At 31.3% G+C, this 11,994-nt stretch overlaps 3 protein-coding genes across 3 annotated transcripts; 2 read left to right on the top strand and 1 right to left on the bottom strand.

The window, feature by feature from the left end:
• Positions 1–213: 213 nt before the first annotated feature.
• On the bottom strand, positions 214–1,029 carry LOC113371073 (replication protein A 32 kDa subunit). The gene has a single exon (XM_026611723.1). The coding sequence runs from the start codon at positions 961–963 to the stop codon at positions 220–222; it is 744 nt and encodes a 247-aa protein (XP_026467508.1). The 5' UTR covers positions 964–1,029; the 3' UTR covers positions 214–219.
• A 3,431-nt stretch (positions 1,030–4,460) lies between these two features.
• LOC113391281 (gastrula zinc finger protein XlCGF52.1-like) lies at positions 4,461–5,645 on the top strand. Its single transcript, XM_026627225.1, has one exon. It carries the CDS (start codon positions 4,461–4,463, stop codon positions 5,643–5,645), a length of 1,185 nt encoding a protein of 394 aa, XP_026483010.1.
• A 3,112-nt stretch (positions 5,646–8,757) lies between these two features.
• On the top strand, positions 8,758–10,195 carry LOC113371062 (zinc finger protein 724-like). The gene has a single exon (XM_026611713.1). The coding sequence runs from the start codon at positions 8,844–8,846 to the stop codon at positions 10,116–10,118; it is 1,275 nt and encodes a 424-aa protein (XP_026467498.1). The 5' UTR covers positions 8,758–8,843; the 3' UTR covers positions 10,119–10,195.
• The last annotated feature ends 1,799 nt before the right edge of the window (positions 10,196–11,994 follow it).

The following is an 11,994-nucleotide window of genomic DNA, read 5'->3' as shown; positions in this document are numbered from 1 at the left end:
TTCAACAATTTGCCTTAAGGCACAATGCCATACACCACTAGTCTTGTTATTGTTGTTAGCAAGAAAGTATGAGCACAAATATTTGTAAGATTATATACACAACAGACATAAAAGTTTATACAAGGAAATAAAATTAAAATTTAACTCTTAAATAATTTTATTAATAAAAACAAGTTCTTAAAAATATTATAAAAAAAATACATGCAAATCCTCACAATTTTAAATGTCAGTGCTCAAGAAATGATCGGCATCTATACTCGTATAAATATGTCCCTCGTTACACAAAAAATCAGTAATCTTAACCAACTCCCCTTGACTTATACTCGGGAACTTCTCTAGCAACTGTTTTGTTGAAATACCTTCTGGGTACGGGAACGATCTAATAGCTTCATACAAGTTCTGTTGCTGCTGATTCAGACTGCCTGCTCTCATACCAGAAATAGAACTTTCTAGAGTCGAGTTATTGAATGGTCCCCCTTTGTTCATAGATTCATTACCACCTTCTCCGTTCTTGTGCCATTGTTCTGCCTGATACCTGGCGTGCAAGACTTCCAGCAAATGTGTTGTGACTTGGTTGAAAGATGTTAAAGGATTTATGTTGAAAAGCATGATAAGAGAAGATCCTTGATTTTTGCGGGCGTTCCCGAAAACTTCGACATAAGTATTCATCATTATATTGGACAAACTTTTGGTGTTATTCTCTTCTAACCAATAGTAGCAATCGATTGTCCCGGTGTGGTCTTCGATGGTGTACGTTATTTTGGTAGATGAGTTTTCTATATTTTTTACTACGCCGACCAATTTCACAATATTCACATTCATGCCCCAAACTTTGAGGGAGTCTCCGGACCATCCTTTGACTTGCTGAATAACTAAAGGTACGACTGTTTGATCCTTTTCCTCTGTTTTAGGAGTTTGCCCATCGCCGTTCTGATTAAAACCACCGTTCATTGATGAATCCATTTTGATTATTTTTATTTATTTTAACATAAACTGTGTAAGTTACGATTTCGCGCCTGTTCGTTAGTAAATGACATTTGCGCCGATAGTGTTTGAAGGCGGCAGCAGTGTTACCATGTAAGGAAAAAAATATCCGTTAAACGGATATATGAGCCGTTAAAAATGCGTTAGGTAAAAACTTTAATTGAATTAAATTTATTATTTTAAGGAAATAACTAGTGGTGTATGGCATCGTGCCTTAAGGCAAATTGCTGGAACTTCCCGCACCGTGATCAGTAATATTCGAGGAATATTATACGTTTTCAAATAAATTATAATAAATACTATAATTTCATTATTTTATAGATAAACTAGTTGGTTTGGAATTTAGTCTTGAGGCAAGTTACATGAACTTCCCGATATGTGTAATTAATCGACTTCATCAATAAAAAATAATTTAATTTATGAGTGATTAGAAGGATTCCGAGTGGATTTATTACACATGATTGAAAACGAACGAACACTTTGACTCGGAGTATTTTCTAATAGCAAATTTTCAAAAATCACCAGTTTTTATAATTGAACCAGTTTCCATAGGACTTTATTGGTTTAGTTTGTTTATTAAAACCAAGTACTCTATCGTTATACCAAGCAAATCGTCTAATTTTAATTTTAACAAATTTCAAAAAACTACTCATTTTCTCAAACTTTGATGAATTTTCACAATTAAACTACTTGTCGTAAGGCCTTAATATTTCAGTAAGTTCTATAAGACCATGATATACATCGCCAAAAATCCATAAAAATCGCCTTAATTTTTTTTTTCAACGGTTAATTACAAGAAAACGGCTCGGTAGATTTTTACCTGCAACTAATCAGTATCATTCCCCACTAATATCGTTCGAACAGTTTTTAATTTTTTTTAAATCGATTCGGTAGTATGAGCCAAATTACAAAGAAACGGCTCGGCCGATCGTCGCACAAAACTGATAAACGATAATCTTCATCAAGATACATCAAATGGCTTTTAAATTTCTGAAATCAGATCAGGCGTTTTTGAGAAAACGTCGATAAAAGTTCTAATTTTGGCAAATGCCAAAAACGATACTAATTTTTAAAATTAAACGACTTGTCGTAGGGCCGTAATATTTTAGTATGATCTAGAAAACCATGATATCTATCACAAAAAAAAAATCATGAAAATCGTCGAAAAATTTATTTATTGTAACTTTATTACAAGAAAACGGCCCGGTCGATCTTTACCAAAAACTAATAAGGTCGATTCCCACCCAATATTATTCAAACGATTTTTGAATTTTCAAAATCGATACAGAATTGCGGGATAAAACGTGAAAAAATTTTTTTTCACTTTTCTGCTATTTACGAAGAAACGGCTAGGCCGATCGTTGCACAAAATAGATAAACAATAGTCCTAATCGAGGTGCATCAAATAGCTTTTAAATTTTTGAAATCGGTTTAGCTATCCGTTTTTGAGAAAACTGCAAAAAATCTGTTCACGCACACGCACACACACATATACCTTTTCCAAATTTGGTCTCACTCGATTCAGAATGGCTTGAAACGTCGAGAAAACATAAAATTAGCAAATCGGATTTTTTTATGAAAACAAACTTCTCCTTTGGGAAGTTAATAAATAAATATATATGTTTAGTAATAATATAATAATAACAATAATATATTATAATAGATATACAATCAAATCTTAATGTGAATCAAAAAGCTCAAATATACATAACACATAAATTACTATAATAACTACTACTTTATCTAATTTATTCTACAAAAATTAAGTAAAATTTAGTGAACAATACACTATAGTGTTAGTTCATTACATCGTCTGGTATCATTCTTAACTCTTATTAACTAATAAGTATTTCTTACAAAATTTTACATTATTTTTTTCTAAATATATTCAGAACCGTCTAAAGTGGTAAACCAATTTTGAATAAGTGTAAGATTTCTAACTGTTTTATCTATCTTATACTTATCTTCCATATATATAAAAATAAGTCGGGTTAACCTTCCTGACCAGAACGCACGAACCGATTTCGACAATTTTGCATTCATTGGAAAGGTCTCGGGCTCCGCAAGGTTTATAGCTAAGAAAATTAGTGGTGCATAGCATCGTGCCCTAATGCAAATTGCTGGAACTTCACGCACCGTAATTAAAAATTCGAGTAATGACATTAGTGAGAATTATCAGAATTATGCTTGGTTAAGTCAACGAGCAATTCTTGCCGCAAAGAATAATGATGTACACGCACTGAATTACACCATTCAATAAAAAATTGCTGGTGATTTGGTGACATACCAATGATTCTGACTGGTCTTCTGTTTGACTTCAATTTGCAATTTCCAGTTCGCCTTGCGTTCGCAATGACAATTAACAAGTCGCAAGGCCAATAGCTTAGTGTTTGCGGGATAAATTTCAAATAGATTATTTAGAAAATCATTGTTTTTCACATGGGCAGTTATACGTTGCCTGTTAACGAGTTGGAAAACCATCCGCTTTGTTTGTGTTAACGCCAGACCAAAAAACAAAAAATGTGGTTTACCAAAGAGCACTACTTTTACTTCAATTACTTACTTCAATGAAACGGATAATTTGCGGATTCACTTTCATTTACTTAGAAAAGTTCAACTAAAAAACACTTCATTTTTGTAATCGAAATAAATTCATTACTGTTGTATGATAAAATCACATTTTTTCCTTTTCAAATATAAAACAAACAAAAAATTTCTTCATCTTTCTCACGAAACCATCTGGTGGCGAAACGGAGTTCGTCGGGTTTGCTAGTTTCTTATAGAAACCTTCCTTAAGTGTAATATGATTAGACTTATTTGTCAATACACTACGTAGAATTTATATCCAAAAGCAGAATTAGGAGCTGTTCTATTCATAGTGTCCAAGAGCTATGCATTTGAGAGCAATTCTTAATGAAAACCTGATAAACAAATATAAAACACTAACGAACAAAAAACTTACAATTTGTCAACAAATGCAAAAAGTACAAAAGAACATTGACGTTTCTTAGTAACTAAGAAAAATATTTGATTTTTGGCTCACTTGCGCTAAATATACACCTGGTTGCCGCATATCCTAAAACTACACAGTGTGGATGCGGCTTTAGTAAGCTCTGTGTTCACGTCAGTGTGAGAGAATGAAATGTCAAATTTTGACAGTCAAAGTGTTGGATATAAGACATGTAAACAAAACTATTGTAAATATAAATATTTTATTAAGTGAAAATATATGTCTTAATGTAAGCCTGTTACTTAAAATTTAGATTTTATTTTTGTTATAATTGCTGTGATCTCTCATACCAGAATAATTGTCTGACTGAGATACAGTATGTATGAATCATATCAAATAAATAAATAATCTATATCTATATATATATACATATATATATATTCAAATTATTAATTCAAGGGAGATAAATGAAAATCAACTTTTAAGAATTCATCATTAATTTATATGCAAGAAGCAACAAAACCAAATGTCTGAAAAAACAAATTCAAACACAACAATCAAAATTGAACAAAATGAATATCCTCAAGTCAAACAAGAACTTGATGATTATGAAATAGCAGAAATATGCCCAGAAAGCAAAGAAATATGTCTACAGCGTTTCTTAAAATCTGAGGTAACAGTTGAGGAAGAAATAAAGAAAGAACCCAGTGAATACCAAGACACTGTGCCAAATCCTAACGAAACAAATTTAAATCAAACAACCCTTAACTCCAAACAAGTCCATGAATGCATAATATGCAATAAAACATTTAAAACAAAAAAATACTTAAACCGACATGGAATTGTTCATAGTGAAGAACGCAATTTTAAATGTACCATATGCCACAAGGCATTCAGAAGAAAAGATGTTCTAAGGGTACATGAAAGGGCCCACTCTGGAGTACGCCCTCATGAGTGTGCGATATGCAACGAAGCATTCTCCTCCAAACAAAGTTTAAGTCAACACAAAATGCTTCATACCGGAGAACGTCCTTATACATGTAAAATATGTAATAAAGCATTCATCAAAAAACACGATTGGCAACAACATGAATCCACCCACACCAAAGAAAGCAATTTTAAATGTACCATATGCAATAAATCATTAGCATCAAAACATGTATTAATCCGACATGAAATGCTTCATACCAAAGACCGTCCTTACAAATGTGAAATATGCAATAAAACATTCATAACAAAATATGACATGAAAAGCCATGAAATCACACATACTAAAGACACCAATCATAAATGTACAACTTGCAATAAAGCATTTGCAACAAAACGATTATTAATCAATCACCAAATGACTCATACTGGTGATCGTCCTTATAAATGCGCAATATGCTATAAAGCATTTATAACAGAGTATAAATTAAAACTACATGTAAAGATTCACACTGGAGAAAACCTTCATAAATGTTCGATATGTGGTAAAGGATTCATAACTAGACGATTATTAATCCATCATGAAATGACTCATACCGGAGAGCGCCCTTATAAATGCAAAATATGCCATAAAGCATTTATAATAGAATACAAATTAAAAGTACATGAGAAGATTCATAATAGAGAAAACCTTCATAAATGCTCAGAATGTGATAAAGGATTCACAGCAGGATATATATTAAAACGGCATGCAAAGATCCATTCTGAACAAAACAATCAATGAGACATGAAAAAAAAGAGTGCGCGTAAGGTTGAAGTAAAACTTTTTTCCTATTGTACAAGATAGCATAAGTAAAATAAATACATCATATAATAATTTTGAATAATGTTTATTAGTAATATGGTAACACTTGTGATGCACACATTTTTTAATCCTAACCATTATACATATTTATATAGTAAAAATTATAAATTATATATTTAAAATACCATTAAAAATATTTATAATGTTTGAAAATAATAATGTAATTAAAGTCACACTTCAGACATGATCAGTTTGTCATTGTAATTAGCATTTAAGACTTGAATTTTATTAGAGAAATGATGTAATTGCTGATTAATAAATTATATAATATTCGTTCACACAGTGAACTTATACCAATCTTGAATAATTTCATTAACGCTTTGTTTAGAGTAATAAATCTAAATATCAATTTATTCTTCATTATTTATAAAAATATGCAACTTTGTAATACTTGACTTCTTCTAAAAGTGTTTGAGATATAATTCTGCAAAGATATATCTTTGGCATGATAGAATAAAACTGTACTGCTTTAATATTTTTGATATCTATAAAAATGTTGAGAATTATTATGCTAAACAACGCCTAAATAAATATTGTTCTCACAATTTCACCCATCATGTAATTGTGTTTGAAGAGTTTCATGTAATTAAAATTAACATACATTTATTGACTGCTTGTTTTTTTTTACTTTTTCGCTGGCGATACAGTCTCATTCTTTGAACAGCTGTAGTATCTGTCTTGGCTATAAAAATAATTTCTAAAAATATATAGTATCCACGCATAATACAATTTACTTCAATAAACTTACGTTTCTCACACGTCATACTATACACTCAAAGCAATCATTCTCACGCATCACGACGACCAATCACAATCGACCCAATATAATCGAGAGCGTAACGCTCTTGCGTTGCATTTGTACAGATTTACTCCCTAGTCGCGCCTAATGAAGTTTTACTTCAAAATTCTCAAAGAAAAACTGATTAAATGCACATGAGAAGAATCATACAGGAGAACATTCTTACGAAGAAGTAGTGTTGTTATGTCCATTTTGAAAATTAATATTTATTTATAAATTAAATTGTATAAGTGCAATAAATAAAAATGTTCTTCATATATTTATTAACATCCAATAAAGTAAGTTATTGTAATCATTCAAAAATCGAAATTGTCAATTTTTGCATATTTTCACGTTTTGAATTTTTCTGAACATTTTGGCATACCTAAGAAAAAATGGATGTGTGTGTATGTGTGGATACAATTTTTCGGCCACGTTTTCGGACGCACGAATCAAAAAACATTCGATTTCTATTGATAGGGAGATGTGGTAATTAGTTTTTGGTAAAAGCTAAAGGCAGTCCAGCCGTTTCGGAGATACGGAGCAAAGAGTGCAGAAAATCGAAATCGAGTTTTTGAGAGAACGGAGCATCCGATTTGAATGATCCAAAAAACATTCAATTCGTAATGACGAGGAGAAGGAGTGATTCACAAAGGCAGGTCCAGTCGTTTCACATATGCCGAGCTTATTGTGCAAAAATTGCAATTTTTGAGAGAACTAAGCATTTAAAAAACTTTCTGCTTGTGTTGACAAACGATTGCAAAATATGAGTTTTCAAAAGAATTTTTTTTAATACCAAAAAATAATTCAGATTTTAATTCTAATTTTAGTTAAAGTTTTAAACATCACATATATAATTTTAATAATAATAATTTTAACTTTGCAATTCAGTTTATATAATACAAAGATCCAATTTTACTCTAAGTAATTATACTGTATAAACCAAATGAACTACATCACAACACATAACTAGAATCAAATAAACAGCTATCATACTATGTTCGGTAAAATTCCCAGTTAATTCCTGATTATAAAAATATGTTTTTTACTACTTTTCTACAATTTGTCATATGTATCCCTACTTACCCCATAGGCGAAGTAAAACAAGACCATAACAAAACAGGGAGCAAACTGCATATAGAACTATAAGACAATATTCTTCATTTTAAATCCGGTTGATTAAGTTTTGTTTATTTATTTTTATAAAATAAGAATAATGAAAGTTACATTATTTATATAATGATCTATTTCAAAACATTTAATATTCCTGGAATATTCCATTAAGGTACGAGAAGTTCCAGCAATTTGCCTTAAGGCACGATGCCATACACCACTAGTTTTCTTTTATTATTAAACAATACATACAATTTTCATTGATCTTTCAATTCTAGGTATCCCAGACCTCAACATCAAACTGAAAGGGGATGATAGTATTGATCTTAACTGACCTGAAAAAAAAAAAAAAAAATCTCACGTTGTTTGGAAAATATGAGCTTTTAAGTGCAAGCTAATGCTTTGGTGAAACTATGACCATTTTTCGATTATTGTGGTTAATTTTTATTAATTAACTTCCCGTAGGGCAAGTTATTGTAATCGCAAAAAAATCGAAAATGAAAATTTTTATATATCTTTACGTTTCAAAACCTTCTGAACATTTTGGCATACATTAGAAAAAATGTATGTATGTGTGTGTGTATGTGTGAGTGTTTGTGGGTATATGTGTGTATGTGTGTGTGCGTGTGTGTGTGTGCGGATACAAACGCTCTTCGATATTTCGTCTGCAGCCAAATCAGTACGATTGCTTTGAAAAAAAGTTCAGAATTTCCAAAATATTTTAAACTAAATTTTTCTTCGAAAAGTCTTTTTTTTTTCAAAAAAAAAAATTTATAGTTTCTCAAAAATCTATTTTTTTCAGAGTTAATTTTTTTCAAAAATGTTAATCTTTTTTTAAAAAAAAATTGGTACGGGAAGTTCCAGCAATTTGCCTTAAGGCACCATACCATACACCTCTAGTTATTTAATTAAATATGAAATAAAAATTTCAACGTGTTTTCGTTCACATTCTCGGTTATAGTAGCCTGCCGTAATGCTCAAAACATCCACTAAGAGCGCTTCAGTCGATTTGACTTTTCCTACCACGTTTTCGCTCATAGTGACTACTCTTCTTTTATCTATGCTTAAAGTGTCGATTCAAATGTGACACTTGATAACGAATATAGATTTGGATAAATTGATTATCATATAGAAGAAAATAATTGATTACAATAGATTATTAAATAGTACGCAACTATTTAACTCGTTAATATTTTTTTTATTTCAAGCAGTGACATTATCTAAAAATGACAGAAGAGACAAATGTGTCTATGAATGATCAGACAATTAAAATTGAATCACTAGAATATTCAGAAGACGTACATGATTATTTTGATGGTATTGTTAAGACTGAATCATGTTCAGAAGATGATGATACGTGTTTAGAAAGATTCATGGATTCCGATGTAACAATTGAAGAAGTTAAACAGGAGATAATCGAGGACAACAGTTATAAATCTGACATTTGTAGTAGAATACCTAGTCATAGTAAAGAAGGCTCCCATACGTGTGGTGTATGCCATAAGACATTTAAAAGTCCATCAGCTTTGTCCAGACACATGGTTATACATAGCGCAGAACGCCCTTTCAAATGCGAAGTCTGTAATAAGGCATTTAAACGATCAATTGGTTTGAAAATCCACACAATTACACATTCTGGTGAACTCCCTTTCAAGTGTGAAAAATGTGAAAGGGCATTCAACCAAAAAGGCAATTTGGGGAAACACATGCTCATCCATACAGAAGAGCGCCCCTTTACATGTGAGATATGCAGTAAAAGTTTCAAACAAATGGCTTCTTTGGAAATCCACACGCGTATTCACAGTGGATTACGACCTTATGCATGTGAAATATGCAACAAGACATTCATACAATCCCGCACACTGAAAAAACACTTGCGTCTTCACAACGGAGACCAACCTTATGCATGTGAAATATGCAGCAAAAAATTCATACATTTTAGTGCTCTGAAAATACACTTGATTGTTCACAGTGAAGTGCGCCCCCATGAATGCAAACAATGCAACAAGGCATTCAAACGTGCAAGCATTCTAAAAAAGCACATGGCCATTCACACTTCAGAGTATCGTTTCAAATGTGAAATCTGCAATCGGACGTTCAATCAAAGAAGTTATTTAGCAGCACACATTCCAACTCATACAGGAGAACGCCTTTTCGAATGTAATATATGCCATGAAAGATTAGCGCGACTTGATACTTTGAACAAGCACATGCTTATTCACAGTGGAGTGCGCCCCCATGAATGCAAGACGTGTGGTAAGACATTCAGACTGCTAGGTAGTCTGAAACAACACATTCTTATTCACAGTGGAGCACGCCCGCATGAATGCAAAACCTGTAGTAAGACATTCAGACTGCCACGTTCTCTGAAAAGGCACATGCTTGTTCATTCTACATATCGTCGATATGACTGTGAAATATGTAACAAGGTATTTATTCATCCGAACAGTTTCAAAAGACACAAGAAAACTCATAGTAAGGAACGTGATGAAAAACAATGAAATATTAATAAGCCGAAACTAATATAAGTGAAATATAATCGTACTAGAAGTAACATATGTTTTGTTTGAATTGTTAACAACAAATATAGAATAAATTATATTAGTAAAGCTTTTGCATCATTCTTACTTATTGCAAACAGGACTCTATTTGTATTATTTCAGACTTGATCCATAACTTTTTCTTATAATGCCAAATTGTATCATACTGGACAAAATTGTCACATTTTTTTTGTAATAACCGCTTCTCCTTCATATTATTATTAGTGATGTTGATAATGGTGTTTTTCTCCCACCATCTCCATATGTCTGCCATTTTTATGTTCATGTTAAAAACTAAAATAAATAAATAAATAAAAAATAAATATGTAAAACAAACTCTCTTGCCATGAAGATAGCAAAACAAGTAGCATTAAAATAAATTAATATATTTGAAGGAAGCTTTTTATTTTTACCACATACTTTATAATGTTATAAATAATTTCTATTATAGTAATTTTACTTTGTTTTTTTTTTTAACTTCCCGTAGGGTAAGTTATTGTAATGCGCCGAAAATCGAAATTGAAAATTTTTACATTTCTCGACATTTTGAAGGTTTCTGAACGTTTTGGCATACTTCAGAAGAAATGGATGTGTGTGTGTTTTTCGGGCGCACGGATCAACCGATTTGAATGGTTCAAAAAACATTCGATTCCTATTGATAGGGAGAAGAGCTGACTAGTTTTTGGCAAAGACAAGTCCAGCCGTTTCGGAGATACGGAGCAAAGAGTGCAGAAAATAGAAATCGACTTTTTGAGAGAACGGAGTATCCAATTTGAATGATCTAAAAAATATTCAATTAGTAATGAGAAGGGATTAGTTGGGAGAAGTGTTTATTAGTTTTTGGCAAAGGCAGGCCCAGCCATTGCGAAGATAGGGAGCTAAATATGTAAAAAATGGCAGTTTTTGAGAGAACTAAACGTCCGATTTAAATGATTCAAAGAACTTTCTGCTTGTCTTAACAAAATAATTGATTTTGTAAGAAAAAAAAATTATATATTTTTTTTTTTTTTAGTTTTTTTGTATATCGAAAATAATTCAGATTTTATTTTTAATTCTGACTAAAGTTCTAATATACTTTAAACAAATAATTTTAACTTTGCACTTCAGTTTATATAATTATTATAAATATTAGACAATGCTACAATATTTATAATAATCTATTTGAAAACATTCAATATTTCTCGAACATTTCGTTACGGTACGGGAAGTTCCAGCAATTTGGCTTAAGGCACGATGCCACCCAGCCCACTAGTTTTATTATACAATTGAATATATATTTGTTGATGCTTACAAATAACTAGCTGTACCCAATAGATATAAATAAAAAAAATTTATGATTATTCAGTTGTATTAAATGCATCTTCGAGTAAAATATCCCATTCAGCATTCCAACTTATAATATAAGCATATCAGCAGTAATTATACTGTAAAGACCGACACATATCAAACAACTAACTATCGATATATGTCCGATCGTAGTGAAAATTTGGGAAATTGTTAGGTAAATCCCAAGACAGGTTGGATATTTTAACGCCTCGAAGTCTTTTTGACGTTTTTTTTAATTGTTTCGGTTATTTTTATATTTTTTTATTATGCGTATGTAAAAACACATATAATCTTAAATTTTCAACCTCCTACCACAAACCCCTATTTTGTAAGAATTATTATAGTAATTATATTTTTAACTTCCCGAAGGAGGAGTTTGTTTTCATCAAAAAATCCGATTCGCTAATTTTATGTTTTCTCGACGTTTCAAGCCATTCTGAATCGAATGAGACCAAAATTGGAAAAAGTATGTGTGTGTGTGCGTGTATGTGAACAGATTTTTTGCCGTAAA

The sequence above is a fragment of the Ctenocephalides felis genome, unplaced genomic scaffold, assembly GCF_003426905.1.
Source record: "Ctenocephalides felis isolate EL2017-DRISC unplaced genomic scaffold, ASM342690v1 CF-g0.4_SCAFFOLD_00845, whole genome shotgun sequence".
Lineage (NCBI taxonomy): Eukaryota > Metazoa > Arthropoda > Insecta > Siphonaptera > Pulicidae > Ctenocephalides > Ctenocephalides felis.
This window is presented reverse-complemented; position numbering and strand designations above follow the sequence as displayed.